At 39.1% G+C, this 23,369-nt stretch overlaps 1 protein-coding gene across 2 annotated transcripts; it reads left to right on the plus strand.

The window, feature by feature from the left end:
• The first annotated feature begins 80 nt into the window (after window positions 1-80).
• Window positions 81-22,086, plus strand: LOC126272237 (alkaline ceramidase). Of its 2 annotated transcripts, none has more exons than XM_049974940.1 (5): window positions 81-554; window positions 673-791; window positions 909-1,165; window positions 2,130-2,267; window positions 17,382-22,086. In XM_049974940.1, the coding sequence occupies exons 2-5, from the start codon at window positions 699-701 to the stop codon at window positions 17,698-17,700; spliced, it is 807 nt and encodes a 268-aa protein (XP_049830897.1). In that variant the 5' UTR covers window positions 81-554; window positions 673-698; the 3' UTR covers window positions 17,701-22,086. The 2 variants fall into 2 exon arrangements, with proteins under 2 accessions (XP_049830897.1, XP_049830896.1); XM_049974939.1 differs by having other exon boundaries at window positions 377-581.
• The last annotated feature ends 1,283 nt before the right edge of the window (window positions 22,087-23,369 follow it).

Genomic DNA, 23,369 nt, shown 5'->3' on the forward strand with positions numbered 1-23,369 from the left:
TTAAAATTGCAATTGCATTAACCAGTTCTGTTTTGATAAATGGATAAGAATGTTTATTGCTCACTGAACACGAAAAGTGTACTGGTATTGATTAACATTCCATAGGACGAAAGAAAAAAAATGTTGAAACTTCCTGGCAGATCAGCGCACACTCCGCTGCAGAGTGAAAATCTCATTCTGGAAAAAAAATGTTATTTAACGGCCCGTAATTTCATTAATAATCCAAAGCAATTAATCTTCTACGATCTGAACTGACGAAATAATCTACATTAATGATACTTTCAACAAGACTATGAGTATATTCTGAAGCATGGATTCACAAATATTACGCTGATCGCCATACGGTTGTTGTGCGACCTTGAACATCAACTGACAACTGTAGCCCACGTGCTATTGTGCAAAATGGCAACATCGCAATGTTTACAGTCAGCTGTTGCTGCGATAACATGCCAGGCTCGACACAAAGGAAAACGTCAAGGCGTGCAGAAGAGCGTCGACACACAGCCAGGCGCTTTTTTACCTGACAGGGTGTTCAAGGGTTAACCAGGACCTAGGTAACTGCAGACTTTTTTTGTTGTTGTGTAAGTATGTGACTGAAGGTAGGGATACTTCATTTTTAAATGCTCTTGCTTTTATTGTGTATGTGAATTCGCACGATATTTATAATTACAGAAAAATACATTTTTGTCAACAAAATCATGTGGCAGCCACTGGAACCTGGTAGTTCTCCTGTTGACTGGTGTGAAGGAAATTACTTAATATCTCCTGTCATCGCCGAATTCGTTAATACAGTTAGTACCAGTAGTGTTTTCAAAACCTTGATTATATTTTAAATGCAGGCAGATGCATTGTTCCTACTATTGTTATGCATATTGGATACTTTGACATTATTTTTTTTTTCTTTGCAGTTCAGTAACGTGCTGTTCTTTCTCCTGCCGCCACTTTTAATGCATTTATTCAGAGAGTATGCAAGATTTGTTAATCCAGGAATTAATGTCATTTGGGTATTACTGATCGTCGTTGGATTTAGTTCAGCGTATTTTCATGCTACACTTAGTCTCATTGGGCAGCTGCTGGATGAACTCGCAATTTTGTGGGTCTTCATGGCAGCATTTGCCATGTTCTTCCCAAGGAGGTTCTTTCCACATTTCTTTCAAAATGACAGGTAAAAATAACGTATTTTTGTTTCGTGATACTGGCTACTGATCCTTATTAAATCTGTTGTTGAAAATATTTGGGAGGATGACTTTTGGATGTTAAAATTTTGTTAAAGGGATGTATTCGTCACATAAGAATACTTTATTACTAAGTCATGACAGATTCTGAGGGTTACAATTGAATGAGAATTTTAATCCACGTCTGTAAATTCTGTAATATAGCTTAGTTTCATAGACGAAAAAAAAATCCTTCCTTTCATTCTGCACTCATGACCATTGCACTCCACTTTGCAGATGTACTGAACAGTTATTAATCAGATATATCAACAGGTCAGAGTCAGAGATTGCCAATGATAAGCAAGAAAATATTATGTAATTTTGTGTTTTTCTGACAAATGTTTTGTGAATCTGACATTTTACTATCAATTTATTATAGAATTGCATGTTTGTTAAACTACTACTGTAGAGCATGTCTCATTTGATACTACTCTCTTGTTAGCAGTGGGGAAGGAAGAATGTTCAAGTTATTTACTCTCAGCAAGTGGTCTTTAATAATCTTGTGTTACATTTGACTCTTTCTTTACTCACTCTCATCCAAAATAATATGTAATTGTAGGTCAACATTGAGATATAATTAGTTCTATATAGAGCTACCACTCTTCCATTTGATAGCCTTTCATTGTCAAAAATCTTTCTTAGTTGCATTGAGATACCTGCCACACCAATTCTTTCCCTAATTTATTCATTCCTCCCACTGAAAAGTGACTATGCTTTAATACATAATTTGGACCACCTGTTATAGTGAATGAAAAACCATGTACCTTGCCTAGAATTATCCACAATAGTACTGCACTGCTTACCAAGTTCCATTTCTCACTTAAGATGTGATGAATGATAGTCTTAAATGCGTAGAGAATTGTACAGATTAAATAAATAACTGTGAAATAACATGATGATTTGATTGAATTACAGGAAGCTATTTAGCTTGGCAGCAACAGTTATGACAATATTTGCCACAGGCCTGGCAATTCTACACCCAGCTGTAAATGCATTTGCACTAATGACACTTGGAATTCCTGCCTTTTTCTTGCTCATCCATGAATTGAAGAGGTAAGCAGATGACCATTAATGTAAACGTTTATATTTGCTTTCAGATCTTGCAACACATAGGCGTCATCACTCTTGTTTTGGCTTTACTGTGCTTTTCACAGGAAGACTTTGGCTTGGTATGAATCTGTAGTGAAACACTCTTTGCTTTCATACAATGCCCATAGTACTACTGTTGGAACCACTGAAGTGCATTACCTATAATATCTGTGAGTTGGCTGCGTAGGTTCTCCACATTAACTTCTTAAGAGAAAAGAATCTTGATGCTCCATGTAACAGTTAGTGTGCAGAAATATTCTCCTACACCTTTATCCAATTCCATCAGTACTGGTGATGTAACAGTGTTATGACAAAATAACCCTTCCAGTAAATTCACTGCATGAAAAAGATCAGTCCTTTATTTGGCAGAATATCTTAAGATTTTACAATTAAATGTTTCGAGAATGAAAGGCAAATGTTCTGAGTTCGAGTCTCGGTCTGGCACACAGTTTTAATCTGCCAAGAAGTTTCAATTAAATGTTTGTTGCCTGACTTGTTGCTCAAGATAATCACTCCTGTTCCTTTGATTCCTTAAAAGAAGTGAACATAATATGTGGCCTATGACTGGATGTTGGGAATGGAGAGAAAGGAAACTGACACTCTTTGTTGACTGTAATTTATGATGAAATTTTACTGTCCAACATTAGTGAATCAGGAGGGAGCTGCTTGCTTCTGTAAGTGGTAACTGGTATGGGTCAGTATGTTATGTACCTTCCACAGAAGTGCTTTCAGCCTCAAGACTGTTCATATACCAGTTACTGCTCGCAGCCACAATGATCGAGGCCTGTCGCCACCAACGCGTTTTGAGCTCATGGACTTCTTGACTGTTGCCATGGCCTCTCATAACTTTCTCTTGAAGCTAGTGGCTACCTAGCTAGCAAATGTGCTTCCTTGAAGTATGTATGTACACCACATTCATTTGGTGCTCTGCCATTGTGGATTTATGATGCTGCATGTGATATTCGTGCTCCTTTAGTCATGCTGCTTCTGCCTCTCCCATGTAAATTACCTTGCACTCTATCAGCAGATCTCATAAATTCATGGCATGGGCAGTGAATCAATGGGAGATTTGGTGGTATCTACTTTAGTGGTTGCTTTGTTCATGGCACAGAGCAGACAGAAATGCAACTCTACATTAAGCTTCAGACAGTTAATAGGAGATAGTATGTGGTCACCAGTGAACAGTTGTTGACTAGATCTATCTTCATGCCACCAACATAGGATTAATCATATTTTGTATGTCACTCTTTCTTCATTTTCTGCTTTTGATACTTGTAAGAGTTCTTTGGTTGATAACACAGCAATTTTGCAAAGTCTGTGTTGAAATATTATTAATGATTTCATCTCAGAGGCAGAATCTGTTACGGTGAGAGACTGATTTGTAATGTTACCCAAGGTCTAAATTAGGTTGGGAGGTGACAGTTTCATTGAGTGTTAACAAAGACAAATAATTAGAAAGTGAAATCTCTGTTGAAATGACAGATTGATCTGTAGCATAGCCAGAAGTGTAGGTTAGGGTGGAAACTGACATTTTCATTTGCCATTATTACTTGTTTATTTGCATCCAGTGTCCTGAAAGTATATACACTGATCATCCTGAACATTATGACCACCAACCTACTATTGATATAAACCTGTCCAGGCAATAGCAGTGCCACCTGTCCATCTGTAGAATGGGGAAGGCGCATGATCAATTTGAGTTTGGCTGAGGGCAGATTGTTGAGTTTGACTGTGGACAGATTGTGCTGTCATGAGTGTCTTCAACAGATGGCAAAACCAAGATGAAACCACATCCAGACATTGTGGTGTTTGGCAACCACCCGTCATTGCAGATGTCTGACATTGTAGGCTGGGCAGGCTGGTAAAGCAGGACAGGCAACAAACTATGGTGAATCTAACATCAGACTTTAATACTGGGCAGAGGACAAGTGTGTCTAAATACACAGTGCATCAAACACTCCTAATGATGGACCTCTGCAGCCGATGACTCTTGCATGTGCCAATGTTAACACCATAACATCGGCAACTAAGAGTGAAATGAGCACATTATCATTAGCACTGGGTGGTGGTGCAGTGCCAAAGCCCTGCACCGTCTGATGAATCTCAACACTTTCTTCATCATGTCAATGGGAGGGCACGAGTCTGTCATCTTGCAGGGAACAGCTCCTTGGCACCTGTACAACAGGATGCAGACAAGCTAACGGAGGCTCTGGGGGACATTCAGGGAGCATCCACAGGTCCTGTGGAGCTCGTGCAAGACATTATGATGGCCAGTGAGTACCATACACTGGTTGCAGACCACATACACCACGTCATGACGATCATGTTTCCTGATGACAGTGGTATTTTTCAACAAGATAATGCACCAAGCCACAAGGCTAGGAGTGTGACAGAGTGGTTCAAGGTAGTGAGTTCCAATTGATGTGCTGCCCCCCACCTCGCCAGATTTGAGCCTGATCGAACACATCTCAGATGTGATTGAACGTGGTGTCAGAACTGATCGCCTCCCTCCCCAGAAGTCCAGAATTTATGGGAATTAAGTGACTTGTGTGTGAAGATGTGGTGCCAAATCCTTCCAGTGACCTACCAAGGCCTCATTGATTTCATGTCATGATGCCCCATTGCTGTCGTCTGCCAAAGGTGGACATACTGGCTATTAGGTAGGTGGGCATAATGTTCTGGTTGATCAGTGCATATCAATAACAGAAAAACCAGTGTGTGGCAAAAGTAGAAAATGAAAACTTGGTGCAAATTATTAATTATGATTCTCTAAAAAAATAATTTGATAGCTCTCTAGTACATAGCATATTAAGGTTGTTGTTACATTAAATATTTAATACTCCTCATGTGATCAAAATGAAAACATCACTGGCTATATATATTGATCAGACAAAACATTATGGCCACTGCCTACTGTGATGCTGTATGCTGCCTGGTGGCATTGTGGGCATGTGATGTGGTAACATAAATATATAAGCAGAACAGACATGGATAGGAGTCACCTAGTGAAGATATGGACTGCATATGGGGAATTCCATTGAGATATGCAACTTTGACAGAGGCCAGATTATTATTATGCAAAGTCTGTGAATGAGTATCTAGAAAATGGTGAAGCAAGTCAAATGTTCACATGCTACTGTTGTGAGCATTTACGGAAAGAGGTAGAAGAACAGTGAAACTACCACTAGGTGCTAAATATGAGGTTTGGAGGCTTGTGTGCTTTGTAAAGTAGGATAGATGGTGATTTGTGGCATCACTGCCAAAAGAATGCAGTTATGGTGCAAGCACAAGTGTTTTGGAGCACACCGATCATTGTACATTGCTGAACGTGGAGCTCAGCAGCAGACCACCCCTATGTGTTCACATGTTGACCCAACGATATAGTCAGTTAAGGTTGTAGGCGGCACAGGACTATTGGCATTCTACTGTTGATCAATGGAAATGTGTCTGCTCTTTGGGTAAACCGCATTTTTGCTATGTTAGGTTGCTGCTCACCTCCACAAACATAGTCATCTTGGGCGAATGGCAGCTCGAAACATGCAGTGCTGTTATGTTATGGGAAACATTCTCCTGTGCTTGCAAGAGACCTGTGATAGTACGCAGATACACACTGACAGCTGTGAACCACCTGCATCCCTTGATACTTGGTATCTACCCCAATGGTGATGTCATCTTTCAGCAGTATAACTGTCCATGTCTCAGAGCCAGACTGTACTACAGCGGTTTGAGGAGCATTATAGTGAACTTACGTTGATGTCTTGATGACCAAATTTGCCTAATGTAAATCTAACGGAACTCATTTTTGTTGCTATGGGTTGTGATAACCGCATATGAAAAACAATGGTCCATTATTTACACAAATTACATGAACTGTGCATAGACATCTAATGCCAAATACCTCCACAAACCTACCAACAAGCTCTTGGTCCCCTGATACCCAGAATCTGTGATGTATTTCATTTCGAGGCTGCGCAAACATACTATTAAGCAGGTGGTCGTTATGTTTTGCCTCATCAGTGCAAATCAGCTGTTCCACCATTATAACTTCCTGTAATCATCCACAAATCACGTTACCAATGTACCCTTTGATGTTAGTGTGAAAAGCCTCTCATAAAGCTTTAGTCTTTTGCTATTTTTCTTTGAAGTCATGATTTTCTTTATGCTTACATTGCTGTACCCATTAACTCTGAAGGTAGTTCACAGCTTGTGCAGTTCAGACTTTACGTTTCACACATTCAGTGACTCCTCTTAACTCAGTACAGAATTATTCTGCTGTAGGTAGTGGTGGGATGCAGCATGCAGATATCTACTGATGCTTTTGGGCTTCTTGTGAACTGTGTATCCAGGTGTATCATTTAGTGCTGTCCACTTCAGTGTCAAGAAATGGCAACACATCTTTCTTCTCTATTTCCACTGTGAAGTGAATGTTTTGGTGCTGTTTATAGGGATACTGGTGGAACTGACAAAGTTTTCGTTCCACATGCAGGTAGATTACAAAAGTACTGAAGCAAGCATTTTGATTTCAGTAGTGTGCAATGAAGTACAGATTCCTCAGATGTTTCCATGAGGACATCAACTGTTAATGGTGAAAGAGAAATCCACTGTTACGTTGTGTATCTACACATAAAAATTGCCTCTTCACTTGTTAAAGTGGACATCAAGCAATGTTGCACAAGACCACCTAAGTTGGGACAGCTCACTCTCCTAAAATGTTCTCCTCTCTCCCACTAGTACGAATGTGAAGAATGTTATCACAACAAAGCTGATCGTGAGGTATTTGGGCGAGAGGTACTGTGTGACGAAGTGAGCGAATCATTTGCACATGATAGAATATTTCCCACCAGGTGCCATGGCTTTCTTGTTATGTTAACTACCACTCTTGGTGGTCAGGCCTTCCAAGACACTTTTTTTTCCTTTTTTGTTTGAAGTCCTCAGTCTTATGACTGGTTTGAAGCGATCCACCATGAATTCCTCTCATATGTCAACCTCTTAACCTCAGAGTAGCACTTTATTCCTCTCTCTCTCTGCTCCTACAGTGTTTACCCTTTACGGCTCCCTCTAGTACATGAAATTATTCCTTGATGTCTTAAAACAAGTCCTAGCATTCTGTCCCTTTTCCTTGGTCATAATTTTCGAAATGTTTCTTCCTTCATCAATCCTGTGCAGAATGTCATTATTCTTTATTTTATCAGTCCACTTAATTTTCAACATCCTTTTATACCTTGATTCTCTTCTCTGTTGGTTTTTTCACAATCCATAATTCACTATCATGGTGCTCCAATTGTACATTCCCAGCAATTTCTTCCACCTTTTAAGCCCAATTTTTGATACTAGAAGACTTATCCTGGCCAGAGAGGAGCTTTGCCTGTGCTGATCTGCTTTTTATTTCATCCTTGCTTTGTTCAAAATGGGTAATTTTACATCTGTTGTTGTTGTTGTTGTCTTCAACCCAGAGACTGGTTTGCTGCAGATCTTCATGCTACTCTATCCTGTGCAAGCTTCATCTCCCAGTACCTACTGCAACCTACATCCTTCTGAATCTGTTTAGTGTATTCATCTCTTGGTCTCACTCTACGATTTTTACGCTCCATGCTTCCCTCCAATACTAAATTGGTGATCCCTTGATGCCTCAGAATATGCCCTACCAACCGATCCCTTTTTCTAGTCAAGTTGTGCAACAAAATTCTCTTCTCTCCAATTCTATTCAATACCTCCTCATTAGTGATGTGATCTACCCATCTAATCTTCAGCGTTCTTCTAGCACCACATTTCGAAAGCTTCTATTCTCTTCTTGTATAAACTATGTATCAACCATGTTTCACTTCCATACATGGCTACACTCCATACAAATACTTTCAGAAACGATTTCCTGACACTTAAATTTATACTCAATGTTAACAGATTTCTCTTCTTCAGAAACGCTTTCCTTGCCATTGCCAGTCTACATTTTATATCCTCTCTACTTCAACCATCATCAGTTATTTTGCTCCCCAAATAGCAAAACTCATTTACTACTTTAAGTGTCTCATTTCCTGATCTAATACCGTCAGCATCACATGATTTAATCTGCCTACATTCCATTATCCTCATTTTGCTTTTGTTAATGATCATCTTACATCTTCCTTTCAAGACCCTGTCAATTCCGTTCAGCTGCTCTTCCAGGTCCTTTGCTGCCTCCGACAGAACTACAGTGTCATTGGCAAACCTCAAAGTTTTCATTTCTTCTCCATGGATTCTAATTCCTACTCCAGATTTTTCCTTTGTTTCCTTTACTGCTTGCTCAGTATGCAGATTGAATAGCAGTGGGGAGAGGCTACAACCCTGTCTCACTTCCTTCCCAACCACTGCTTCCCTTTCATGCCTCTCGATTCTTATAACTGCCATCTTGTTTCTGTACAAATTGTAAATAGCCTTTCACTCCCTGTATTTTACCCCTGCCACCTCTGAATTTGAAAGATTGTATTCCAGTCAACATTGTCAAAAGCTTTCTCCACGTCTACAAATCATAGGAATGTAGGTTTGCCTTTCCTTAATCTATTTTCTGAGAGAAGTCGTAGGGTCAGTATTGCCTCACGTGTTCAAACATTTCTACGGAATCCAAACTGACCTTCCCCGAGGTCAGCTTCTACCAGTTTTTCCATTCGTCTGTAAAGAATTCATGTTAGTATTTTGCAGCTGTGGCTTATTAAACTGATAGTTCGGTGATTTTCACATCTGTCAACACCTGCTTTCTTTGGGATTGGAATTATTATATTTTTCTTGAAGTCTGAGGGTATTTCGCCTGTCTCATACATCTTGCTCACCAGATGGTAGAGTTTTGTCAGGACTGGCTCTCCCAAGGCCATCAGTAGTTCCAATGGAATGTTGTCTACTCCGGGGGCCTTGTTTAGACTCAGGTCTTTCAGTGCTCTGTCAAACTGTTCACGCAGTATCGTATCTCCCATTTCATCTTCATCTACATCGTCTTCCATTTTCATAATATTGTCCTCAAGTACATCGCCCTTTCATAGACCCTCTATATACTCCTTCCACCTTTCTGCTTTCCCTTCTTTGCTTAGAACTGGGTTTCCATCTGAGCTCTTGATGTTCATACAAGTGGTTCTCTTATCTCGAAAGATCTCCTTAATTTTCCTGTAGGCAGTATCTATCTTACCCCTAGTGCCTCTACATCTTTACATTTGTCCTCTAACCATCCCTGCTTAGCCATTTTGCACTTCCTGTCGATCTCATTTTTGAGATGTTTTTATTCCTTTTTGCCTGGTTCGTCTACTGGATTTTTGTATTTCCTCCTTTCATAAATTAAGTTCAGTATCTCTTCTGTTACCCAAGGATTTCTATTAGCCCTTATACTTTTACCTATTGCTGCCTTCACTATTTCATATCTCAAAGCTACCCATTATTCTTCTACTGTATTTCTTTCCCCCATTCTAGACAATTGTTCCCTAATGCTCTTCCTGAAACACTCTGCAACCTCTGGTTCTTTCAGTTTATCCAGGTCCCATCTCCTTAAATTCCCACCTTTTTTGCAGTTTCTTCAGTTTTAATCTACAGTTCATAACAAATAGATTGTAGTCAGAGTTCACATTTGCCCCTGGAAATGTCTTACAATTTAAAACCTGGTTCCTAAATCTCTGTCTTACGATTAGCTAATCTATCTGAAACCTTTGAGTATGTCCAGGGTTCTTCCATGTATACAACCTTCTTTCATGATTCTTGAACCAAATGTTAGCTATGATTAAGTTATGCTCTGTGCAAAATTTTACCAGAGAGCTTCCTCTTTTGTTTCTTAGCCCCAATCCATATTCACCTACTATGTTTCCTTCCTCTCCCTTTTCCTACTCTCAAATTCCAGGCACCCATGACTATTAAATTTTCGTCTCCCTTCACTACCTGAATAATTTCTTTTATCTCGTCATACATTTCATCAATTTTTTCATCATCTGCAGAGCTAGTTGGCATATAAACTTGTACTACTGTGGTAGGCCTGGGCTTCGTATCTATCTTGGCCACAATAATGCGTTCACTATGCTGTTTGTAGTAGCTTACCCGCATACCTTTTCTTTCATTATTAAACCTATTCCTGCATTACCCCTATTCGATTTTCTGTTTATAACCCTGTATTCACCTGATCAGAAGTCTTGTTCCTCCTGCCACCGAGCTTCACTAATTCCCACTATATCTAACTTTAACCTATCCATTTCCCTTTTTAAATTTTCTAACCTATCTGCTTGATTAAGGGATCTGACATTCCATTCTGCGACCCGTAGAACGCCAGTTTTCTTTCTCCTCATATCAAGGTTACTCCTGATAACAAGATAACTCTAAGGTAACAGAATTCTGTAATTTCATCTACTTTGTGGTCCCCAATTTTTGATAAGTGCATCATTTATCTCATTTCTGCTACATCTCTTTTCTTTAGTCTTTCTTCATGTTACTCTCAGTACATATTCTGTACTCAATAGCCTGTTCATTTAATTCAATGCATATTGTAACTCACCTTCACTTACACTGAGGATAGCAATGTTGTCAGCATAAATTATCACTGATAGCTTTCGCCATATTAAACCCAGTCTTAAAAACCTTTCTTAAATTTCTGTAATAGAGATTGGACAGTAGGGACAAAAGACAACATCCTTTTAATCCTATGTTCTTGGCCCTCCGTTTTAATTTTTCCTTATTGGTTCTTGTACATATTGTATAGTATCTGTCTTTCCCTTTAGCTTACTCCTACTTTTCTCATAATTTTGAAGATCTTGTCTCATTCTACATTGTCAGTTGCTTTTCACAGGTTGAAAAAGCCTTTGAATTTGTGTGTATTTTTTCGTACATTTTAAAAACAGATTCCAAGACTTACCAAGCTGGAAAGCACCGGTAGATAGGCACAATAAATAAACACACACACACACACACACACACACACACACACACACACACACACACACACACACACAGAATTTCTAGCTTTCGCAACCGACGGTTGCTTCTTCAGGAAATAGGGCAGGAGAGGGAAAGACGAAAGGATGTGGGTTTTAAGGGAGAGGGTAAGGAGTCATTCCAATCCCGGGAGTGGAAAGACTTCCTTATACATGTCTGCTTGTGCGGATGGATATTTGTGTGTGTGCGTGAGTGTACACCTATCCTTTTTTCCCCCTAAGGGAAGTCTTTCCGCTTCCGGGATTGAAAGGACTCCTTACCCTCTCCCTTAAAACCCACATCCTTTCATCTTTCCCTCTTCTGCCCTCTTTCCTGAAGAAGCAACCGTCGGTTGCGAAAACTAGAAATTCTGTGTGTGTGTTTGTGTGTTTTATTTATTGTGCCTATCTACCGGCGCTTTCCTGCTTGGTAAGTCTTGGAATCTTTGTTTTTAATATATTTTTCTCATGTGGAAGTTTCTTTCTATTTTATTTACTACAGTTTAATGTTCATTGAGTCATTGGGTTGTGGCGGTGGTGTGGGGGGAGTTCTGTGTCTTATGAACAAAACTATGCATTCTCATGTATTTTGTTACCTGAACAGTTGCTTCCTATTATAGATAATGATAGATGGCTTATTCATTAGGGTTGTACAATTCTCCACTTTACAGCTCAAGTTAAGAAATATGCACAAGACATTGTTACAGAATAGAAGTCTCTGATAAAAGTAATTCTGCCAGAGGTCTGTCCTTGGTGAGGCTAACATTTTTGACCAATTCAGCCAGGCTAAAGAAGGGATGTAGGTTTTAATCCAGACTGAAGGGATGGAATAAGTTGCTCAAAAACTGAATCGGAAGACAATCAACATGCAGGGGAAAAGTGGCCTGAAAGTAATGTGCAGATTCCACAGCGCTAAAAAGTAAGTTGGTTATAAATCATCAGTCAAACTCTAGAGATAGAACTAAATGTAAATGTAATCAGAAGATGGTAAAAATCAGAAACAAATGAGGAAAATATAAGATATGGGACACATGAAAAAACTATAAATAGCTGTAATGTGACAATGATTAGAGACAAAAGAGTATAATACAAAACAGAAATTTAAAAAATGAGGAAGGGTGGTGTGAATAGAGAATACAAGGGGGGAAACGTCAATCACAGAGTTAGACTGGTTGAATAGTGAGAGCCAATAACAGGTTGCAAAGGCAACTTCCATCTGCAGTGTTTTTAATCTCTGTTGTTGGTACTGAGAACCTATCCAACACAAATGCTTCAGTCATCTGGAGATGGTAGTTAGATTCTAAGCACAAAACGGAATGCAAGTCCACACACTTTAAATTTACACTGTTCACGTAAGCCTTGGCTCTTGGATTTTTCTTCATTAACTTTCTCTCTCCGCTTATCAATATTATGAGAAGGAAAGTTGCTACTCAACATATAGCGGAGGTGTTGAGTCGCATATAGTTACAACAAAAAGACTCTCACAATTATAATAAAAAATTAGTGAACTCAGTTGCCCGAGACTGCAGCCGCGCGCGCGCACGTGTGTGTGTGTGTGTGTGTGTGTGTGTGTGTGTGTGTGTGTGTGTGCGCATCTGCTATATGGTGAGCAGTAACTTTCCTTTTCATAATATTGTTACATTCCATCCTGGATTTTCCATTGTTTGATCCCTTCACTTATCTATTTACATAGTACATTATTTTCTCTATCACCTGTGTACCGATATGCTTGCTTTCTTTTTATTTATTTTTGTGTTTCGTTCCTTGTAGCCACATTTTTTTTCTGTCTAAAATTTCATTTATATTGTTTAGATGAAATTTCTTTTGACTTCGGTTCTGACCTCTTCATTATCAACAACTCATTATTTGTGCTTTGGTGTTTGTTTATAACCTGTTTCTCAATTTTTGCTTCTGACTCAGTCCCTGTTCCTTACACCCTTCGGAATATAATATTTGGAGCAACTTCTCTTGCCCTCTCACAGAACTACGTCTCAACAATTATTTTCCTATTTTCTATTTTTTTCTTATCCTTTTTATGTATTTTTTTAAAGCTGTGGAAACCAGTCATAAGTATTTCGTTTTTCCCTATCAGTTTTCTTCAACTTGTTCTTGTTTTGGAAATTGGTAAATAAAAATTCCTTCTACCTCTAAAATATGTTTTTATGACAGTATCATAAAAAGTGTAGACTGCTATTCATGATAAAGAGGAGACACTGAGTCACAGATAGGCATAACAAAAGACTTTTATACATATGTGGTTTTGGCCACACACATTCACATAAGCACAGCCACCAAGGCGAGCAGTGTAGCGTAGCAGCGGCCGATGGAAAAAGCAGTCTGAGGGTGTTTTTGGATGAGTAGGAGGCTGAGTCGGGCAGTGGGAGCAGTAGCAGGGTGGGGGTTGAGGGGAGGTGTAATGCTGCTTGAGGGTGCATGCAGGGATGTGGTGGGGACAGTGTAGGGCTGTTATAGTTGAGGCAGCATAAGATGATCCCTGACAGCTTGTAGTTCTGTTGCCAGCTTTCAACTGTGAAGTGCTAATGCCTGCAGGTGTTAATAACAGCTAATACAGAGCTGTGATAACAATGAGGCATTGCCATGGAAATGTTTACAAAATCACATTACATTAAAGGATGAGATAGGCCTCTGAAGCTGCTGTGCCCAGCTTACTGCAGCAGTCAGGGACCAAATTACACCAACTCAATTATAGTGGCAGTTGAGAGGTTTGAGGGGGAGGAGGAGGAAAAAGGTAGTTCTGGTGTGGGAGCAGGGAAGGGGAGAGGTGAGTGAAGGCCAGAGGCTAGCTAAGGTCGAGGCCACAGGGTTACAGGAATGTAGGATATACGAGGTGCGTTCAAAAAGTAAAGTGACTTTATATTCTTATGAAAAAATTTCTGTTTATTCATCAGTATTCGTTTTCCCCTTCAGAGTAGTCCCACTCAGATTCAATACATTTGTGCCAGCACTTCTTCCAATCCTCGAAGCACTTTTTGGTACAGCTTTGAGTACGTTCAGTGATGTAGTTTTTATTTCCTCAATCGTTGAAAATCTTCATCCTTTCATAGGTCTCTTCTGTTTTGGGAACAGGAAAAAGTCACAGTGGGCCAAATCCAGTGAATGTGGTGGCTGAGGCATGATTGTCATGGTGTTTTTGGCCAATAAATCTCTCACAAGCAATAATGAATGAAGAGGTGTATTGTCATGATGCAAAAGCCATGAATTGTTTTTCCGCAATTCTGGACTTTTTTGTGTGTTGCTTCTCACAAACAGCACATAACATCAAGGTAATACTCCTTATTGACCGTACAACCTTGAGACAAAAGTTGATGATGCACTACACCATGGTAATTGAAAAAAAATCAGTGAGCAATACTTTGACATTTGATCGAACTTGGCATGCTTTCTTCTGTCTTGGCTCTCCAGGATGCTTCCATTGGGATGATTGGGCTTTTGTTTGAATGTCATAATGTTTTGTCGCCAGTTATGACCCTCTTGAGCAGATCACAATCATCATTGACTTCATTCAAGAGCTCCTGAGTGATGCTCATGCGACGGTTCTTCTGATCAAAATTGAGAAGTTTTGGAATAAACTTCACTGACATATGTCTCATGCCCCAAAGATCTGAAAAAATTGCTTGACATGAACTGACCGATATGCCAACATCCTCAGCAACTTCTCTTCGATAATTTGACGATTTTCCAAAACAATTTTCTTCATAGTTTAAACATTGTCATGTTGTTGTTGTGCTGGGACATCCAGAGTGAGGTTCGTCAATGGCATCTTCTCGGCCATCATGGAAGATCTTGTGCCACTTGTAAACGTTTTTTACTTGGAACAGACTCACCGTATGCCATTGTCAATATTTCGAATGTTTTAGAGCACTTGATTCCATTTTTCACACAAAATTTGATGCAAATTCTTTATCCATTTTTTATAGTAATTGAAAATTGCCGAGCACACTAAAAAAGTCTATCCTTTCTATCTGTCACAAACAAGTGAAGTATGCTGTATACTTGAAACTGAAAACATACATTCGGAACATGTGTACCAGCATACAAAAAAAAAAAGATTGATAATCGAATATACATTGCCCGCACAATTTGAAAAGTCACCCTACCATTTGAACAGCCCTCGTATTGTAGGGAGAGTTTGTGCCTGCGTAGTTCAGGAAAGCTGGTGTTGATAGGAAGAATCCAGATGGCCCAGGCTGTGAAACATTGAAGTGAAGCATGTTGCAGTGTTCAGCAACTGTGTGGTCTAGCTGTCTCTTGGCCTCAGGTTTTCAGTAGCTATTCATGTTGACAGACAGCTTGTTTGCTGTCATGACCATGTAGAAAGCAGCAGTGGTTGCAGCTTAGTTTTGTAGATCATGTGACTACTTTCAGAGATACTCCTACCTTTGATGGGACTGATGATGCCTATAACTGGACTGGAGTAGGTGGTGGTGGGAAGATGTATGGAACAGGTCTTGCATCTAAGTCTATTGCAGGGATTTGAGCAGTGAGGCAAGGGTTGAGAGCAAGGATGAATTAGTGATGGACAGTTATATTGTGTAAGTTTGGTGGGTGGCAGAATACCACTGCGGGAGTGCTGGGAAAGGTAGTGGGTAGGATAATCCTATTTTAGTTCATGACGAGAGGTTGTCAGATCTCTGGTGGAGAATGTGATTCAGTTGCTCTAGTCCTGGATGTTACAGTGGGAATGTTGGAGGTGAATGTGACTGGAGAGATAAGGAACAACAAATCTCTTGGTTTGTGATGGCTTCAGTGAGACAGGTGGTATATTTGGAAAGGGACTGCTCATTACTATAGGTATGATACCCACTTATGGTTAGGCTATAAGGAATGCACTTCTTGGTGTGGAATGGGTGGCAGTTGTCAGAGTGGAGGTATTGCTGGTGGTTGGTGGGTTTGGTATGGACAGAGGTACTTGTGTACCCATCTTTGAGGTGGAGGTCAACATCGAGGATTGAGGTGGACCAGGTAAAGTGAGAAGATGTTGAGGTTCTGGAGGAATGTGGATAGTGTGTCTGTACCCTCAGTCCAGATAACAAAGAAGTTATCAGTGAATGTGAGCCAGGTAAGTGTTTTGGGATTCTGGGTGGTTAGGAAAGATTCCTCTAGATGGCTCGTGAATAGGTTGACATAAAATGGTGCCATGTGGGGGTCCATTGCTGTACCATCAATTTGACTGTAGGAGATACCTTCAAAACTGAAGCAATTGTAGGTGAGTATATAGTTGGTCAGGTTGATAAAGGAAGAGGTTGTGTGTTTGAAGTCAGGTGGGGGGGTATTGGGAAAGTTAGTGTTCAATAGCAATAAGTCCAGGTGCAAAAGGGATGTTAGTGTAGAGGGAAGTAGCACCAGTAGTGATGAGCAGGAAACTGTGTGGTAAAGGAACAAGAACTGTGCAGAGTCAGTGGAGGAAATGATTGGTGTCTTTTATATAGAAGGGTAGGTTATTGGTAACAGGTTGATGATGTTGGCCCATGATGATAGAGATTCTCTCAATGGAGGGCACATTAACCAGCCACAGTGGGGTGTCCTACGTGGATGAGTCTGTGGGCTGTAGGAAGTGTGTAGAAGGTAGGAGAGGAGTGTGGGGAGTGGTAGGGGGGGGAGAGAGAGAGAGAGAGAGAGAGAGAGAGAGAGAGAGAGAGAGAGAGAGAGAGAGAGAGAGAGAGAGAGATTCTGGGATGGGCCTGTTGATTTGTTGAAAGACCGAAGATCCTGTTGTACTTCTGGAATGGGGCACCTGCGGCGGGGTTTCAAGGTGGATGCATCTGACAGCTGGCGGAGTCCCTCTGCTAGGAAATACCTGCAGGTCAAAACTACAGTAGTTGAGTCTTTGCCTGCAGGTAGGATTATAAGGTTGGGATCAGTTTTAGTTGGTGGATTGTGATTCTTTCTGTGGATGAAAGATTAGTTTCATGTTGAGGGATTTGGGGAATGATGGTGAGGCAAGGTTTGAGATTAAGAAATTCTTGAACGTTAATAGAGGGTAATTTGGGTTATTGGGGTTGGATCTCAGCTGGATGGCCGAGTGATCTAACTCAGGCAGGGTTTAACATTGGATTTGTATTATGTTATTTATAACTGATGGTAATTTGTATTTCCTTTGTGTTAATTACATTTGGATTTGAGTGTTATTTGTTTGTGTATTTAGGTGTCCGTGCTGGCGGGTATACCGTCTGGGAGTGCGCTGTGCAGCTGTGTGGCTGCTAGCAGTTACCTGCTGGCTGAATGACAGGCTTCTGTGTGACACCTGGCTGTCCCTCAACTTTCCATACTTACATGCTCTGTGGCATGTGCTGATCTTCATAGCATCCTACACTGCATGCGTGCTGTTTGCATACTTTGCTGTCCAAGAGGAACGTCCAGAGCAGACACCTATGCTGCGGTACTGGCCTAGAGATGACTTTGAACTAGGAATCCCATATGTTTCAATTCGTTGCTACTATAAAAATCACAAGAATGAAATATAAATCAAATGAGCTAATGCCCTTATGTTCAGTGTTGCTAGATGTATACCAAATAATATTCATAGTTTTTTTAACATTTTTACATTATTGTATAGTAACTACAATAACATTCTGCTGTTACTGGTATGTTTGTGGTATGCCACTGTCTTGTAATTAATATTCCAACCTTTTCCCGCCTCAGATGAACAAATTGTCCACAGTTATTGGTAACAACCCTAACAACGAATTTATAATGTAAAATTATACAATTTCTGTTAAAAAGAAACTTAATATATTTAATTTATTTAACAGAAGTATTGGCACATGTAGTTGCCAGAGTTTAAAAAGAGAAAGTATGATCTGTATGTGTATCCATACAGAGGTTTATAGCAATATATTTTTTATTTAATTTAATTTCTCACCATGTTGTAAATATTAGTAATATGTGAATGTTTTTTGTTCATAAAACTAGTTGCTGAGTGCAATATTTAATCACTACTTAAACTTTGTACCATACAGAGTAGGATAAACAGTGTTACCCTAGTAATTAAATGTTCAGTTGATGTTTAAGTTTAAACAGCTTTTGTTTGTCTGTAAATACTTGTAATTTGTTTAAGACTGTTGAGGAGGTGAACTTGTAAACAGGAGATGATTCATGAAACAAGTATCTGCAATATCTATATAGGGCTGCTCCCAGTTAAGAGTGCCAAGCATCAAAGCAGGAACATCATTATAATTAACACCTTCTGCCATTGAAATATATGGTGTATCTGTTTTGAAAGATTCCATAACAATACAAACAAATTCAGTGGAAAAGAGCCTAGCCGGATGTGTTACTGTTCTGCACTACATTCAGAATGAACTTAAAAATCAGGTCATTTATACAGGATACAATAACAAAAGTAACTGCAATAATGTAATTTTTCATTAATTTATGTTATATTATCATCTATATTATTGAGTGCTATATAGATGTAATTTCTTTACTTGCTGCTAGAAGTGATTATCAAGACCAATTCTAAGAGTAGATATAAGGTTGCATATTGAAAAACGTTTTTCTCCAAGTAATGCATTAGCACCCATGTCATCATCAGACACTAAAGGCAACCTATTGTTGGTGTGCCACCCTTCTCTGTCCTCACCATTTGGTCACAGTTACTGCAATTCATTCCATTGTAATATGGATGTTCAAGGCCAGCGTACTGATTTTTTTCTCAGTATTTTTCTTTCAAGATGTGATCTATGAACCTTTTATGTGAAATTAGGTGTTCACTTAATTCAGTTTTTCTTCTCTCTGTCATGTTAATCAGAGTCCTTTTCTCTTCAGTTTCTTTTAATATTTATTCATTAGACTTACTTCCTTTCAATATAGGGTGTTTTTGTGGCTCTTCTCTATACCCAGCACTCTAATTTTTTTCTCTTTAGTCCACCGTTCACAGCCATAACTTAAAATGGTGCAAAAAGTTATTCTTATTTCTGAATGCTTACTGAATCATTGCAGTCCCTTTTTTAAATATCCATTATACTTATGTTGCTTGCTATTGTACTTCCTGAGTAGCTAAATTGATTTACTTGCGGTAGCATTTTACTCCGTACCTTAATGTTTGCCTTTACTTGTCTTTTCAATTTATTTAGCACAATTATTTTAGTCTTGTTTGCCTCTAGTTTATGTGTATCCAAGGCATTGGACAAACTTTTAGTGTAAAGTTCATATTGTTACCAGAATTTGCTAAGATGATTATATCAGTAGCAAATCAAATACACTGTAATTTTTTCCAATTAATTTTGATCTCTTTGGTGCTGCTTTTCATTGTTCATGTTGCACTGGCTATAAATAAATAAGGATAGCACACATGTGATAATCTTGAATATATTTGGCAATTTTCACTAGTCATTGCTAACCCCTGATATGAACTTATTTGGCTTATTAAGGGGCAGGCCTCTTCAACACACAAATTAGTGGAGGGAGACTCTTGAAATGAATGACTGTTGCTAAATGTGAAACTTTATTCCTCCTGCTGGCTGCTAAACTGCTGGCATCAATTCAAACTATATTGAAATTTTTTTCTGAAGCAATAACTTTGGCTACAAGAAGTTTGCTATTTTCTTATATACAGTGTATGCAGTTATGCGGAGAAAAAAAATCTGAAGTGATGAACTCCTGCAATTTTCCAACACTAATCTATTTAAACATCTATTTAATATTTCTTGCCTGTTTTGTAGTAATTACTTGTAGAGAAAGTTAATTTCCTTCTTGCATGTAGTACATGGAAAGTATTGGGGCCAACAGGAAATATGTCTTTGTAACTGATTATGAGTCATTAATACATGGCACTTGTATTCCTAGCAGCGTAAAAACATTTGCTTTCATGAGTCTTGGAATTTAAATTTGAAACTGCTCACTTTTTTTGTACTTCCTGCTGTACACTGTCCAGTCACACTAACATGGCCACCTGTCAAAAGCCTGAATAGCCACCTTTTACTGTGTAAACTAATTTGAAATGTGGAGGAATCAAATCAGTGAGGTGGAAGGTACTGACAGGGACACAGAGCTGTGCTCCCCCCCCCCCCCCCCCCCTCCTCTCCCTCCGTACCGTGGCCAGCTGTGCAAGGTTTTGCGACTGAGGAGCCATAGTGCGAACAGCTTGATTGAAGTGGTGCCTCCACATTCTCAACTGGGTTTAAATCTTGGGATGGCCAGGGGTGTATGGTAAACTTATCTGGTTCTCTTTGAACCAGGCACTTACACTGCGAGCTGTGTGACGCATTGCACTATCCTGCTGGTAGACGCCACTGTGCTGAGGAAAAACAAGCTGTATGTGGGAGTGGGCATGGTTCCCAATGATACATGCATACTTGTGTTGGTTCATAGTGCCAACCAGAATGACGAGATGACCCAGGGAATGCCACACAATTGCTCCCCAGACAATATCATTTGCAGGGTATTTGCTTTAAGATGTTTCACACTGTACACACCAATGGCACCTGTCCAATGATGCATAAAATGTGATTCATCTTAAAAGGGCACCTGTCGCCACTCACTGAATGTCTAGTTGTGGTACTGGTGTGCATATTCCAGCCTTCATCGCTGATGAACATCAGTCAGTTTGGGTGTATGAACCAGCAGTGTGCTGTGGAGATCCATTTGCAGCACTGTTCACTGAAATGTCATTGGTTAATCTGGAAATTCAGTTGCTCAACAGTTGCAAGTCTGTTTGCCTGTACGCATATTCGCAGCTGTCATTCACCACTTCGGCACTGATTTTGGATTGCACCATTTTACCATGCATGGTATACTTTAACCATGGTGGCATGCGGACAGTTTACGAACTTAGCCATTTCGGAAACGCTTCCACTGTGGCTCAAAATCCAGTTATCATGCCCTTTTTGACATCAGATAAATCACTAAGTTTCCATATTACAACAAAGGTTGCACAGTTTTTTGCATTTTGTAACGTGCTTTATGTACACCCTACAATGGTAATGCTGCTGCCTGCTGTCTGTAAATGGTTACTGCATGCTGACATCGAACATATGTGTTGGTCATATTAATGTGACTGGACTGTGTATTACCCACCATGTATGGATTTCTGTTGTAACTGTTGAGAGACTACTTCTTGCCTATGTGATTAAAAGGGAATATGCTAAATGATAATTGTATGTGCAGTATTTTGCTTTGAATTTTGAAAATTTCTTGCCCTCTCTAGTCTGAATCTTTACTTATTTACTATTACATGCTGGTCTTGTATTTAGGTGCTTCATTAAACACTTTGATTTATTTCATATTGTGTATTACCCTGATTGTATTTTTTGCCATATTGGTCTCTGATGATGTATTACAATGTTACAGGTAATGGAAACTGTAATTTTTAGAAATCTGCCTTGAGATTCAGAGGTGGAATTTCATATTATAGAGGAGTCTCTGATCTTGTAATCTGTAACACAATAAACTTAAATATTTTTTAATAATTTTTGTGTGTGAACCAGAAATGTGATTCACTGTGTTGGGTATGCTCAGAAAGAAGAGACTGAATCTCTCAGCACATGTTACATTGTCTGTGGCACAGTTTTAATATTGGATATTGGGGACGAACTTATGATCTGCTCATTCTGAATAAATATTTTATTTTCTACCATTAGTGTGTCAAAAGGTAGAACCATCAGAGGACACTGACATAACTGATGAGTAATTAGAGTATGGTGCATGTGTGTCAAGAGAAATTACATTTAAAAACTGTGCTTAGTGAGTACAAATTTCTGGTGTTATGTAATTGAACATTACCTGATTCTTTGACAGCTAAATCTTAAATACCAAAGATAATAAACTTTTGTATAATATAGTTCAACATTTTGTATGATTGTATTTTGATAAGAGAAATAAAAAATGAAGAATTATGTTGCGTAACACAATAGTTTATCTTGTTATTAAGTATGAAAATTAGTTAGATGCTGATATCTCCTAACTGAGCTACTTAAATTTAACTGAGAGCAGTGTTTTGCCTCAAAAAGCAGTCTGCAACTTTTTATATACCAGTTTTCCAGTTGCCATTTTACCATAAAAATTATTTATATAAGATATATACAATAAATCTTTGAATCATTGTATATTTTACATTGACAGTGGAGGAAATGTTGAGAAGCAGACAGGCACATTTATATAAAAAAAAATATTGTTCTTATTTCTTCCTGGATTTCCCATTATACTTTATACTTTATACTTTATACGAAAGATTTGAGATTGTTGAAACCTGTTTACGCAGGTCCTCCATGATTCCATCTATCCATCTGGTTCTCAAACGGCCCTATCCTCTGACATCTTGGATATCATTTTAGTCACTTCTGTATCAGACCAATGCCACATGCTACCCCCATCTCAGTGTGCCTGATTTCACTATTACTCTAACAGATGGATTCTTATATACTGTCTAGCTCATGACTGTACCACCACCACCACCTCCTCATCCTCCATCTTCTTCTTTCAAAGTTTGGCCCAATGATTTTTCAAAGTACCTTCCTTTCAAAGGCACCTAGGATTCCAACATATTTTGATGTTAATGGTGAAGTTTTCTGAAGCTTAAGTGTTTATAAATCATTAATTTGGTGAAAAGAGGTAATAGCCTTGTGAGAAAAATAGTGGTATTTTCTAATAGGCTTTGTTGCCTGCTATTTATCTGTTTCATTTCATAATTGGTGTCATTTTAGTGGATAAATGTCAATCCCAGATATTGAAACTGCTTTCCTCTCCAAAAGTACATGTTTAGCATGAGGATGACTTGCTCTTCCAGCAGCCATATATTTATATTCTGTTGTTTGATATCCAGTCCTATATACCTATCAGCTGCTAAAGTGTGATGAATGTCTCCTCCATTGCCTTCCTAATTCTTGCGACTACACCTATGTCACTGACATGAGATATTATTCAATGGAAAATCCAGGATGGAATATAAAAATATTGTGAAAAGGAAAGTTGCTACTCACCATACAGTGGAGATGCTGAATGACAGATAGGCACAACAAAAAGATATCACAAATATAGCTTTCTGCCAGTAAGGCCTTTGTCAGAATTAAATGGCAAACACACACACACACACACACACACACACACACACACACACACACACACACACACACACACACACACGAACACACACACCTGTTGTGAGAGTTTTCTGCGTGAGTGTGTATGCTTGTGT

The sequence above is a fragment of the Schistocerca gregaria genome, chromosome 5 (assembly GCF_023897955.1).
Source record: "Schistocerca gregaria isolate iqSchGreg1 chromosome 5, iqSchGreg1.2, whole genome shotgun sequence".
Lineage (NCBI taxonomy): Eukaryota > Metazoa > Arthropoda > Insecta > Orthoptera > Acrididae > Schistocerca > Schistocerca gregaria.

Bases quoted from the DNA above. Each gene is read 5' to 3' on its own strand.
- LOC126272237 (XM_049974940.1), top strand. From the start codon at position 699: ATGTGGCAGCCACTGGAACCTGGTAGTTCTCCTGTTGACTGGTGTGAA. The intron at 792-908 runs GTTAGTACCAGT...TTTTCTTTGCAG, and splicing joins TCGCCGAATTCGTTAATACA to TTCAGTAACGTGCTGTTCTT. The intron at 1,166-2,129 runs GTAAAAATAACG...ATTGAATTACAG, and splicing joins CATTTCTTTCAAAATGACAG to GAAGCTATTTAGCTTGGCAG.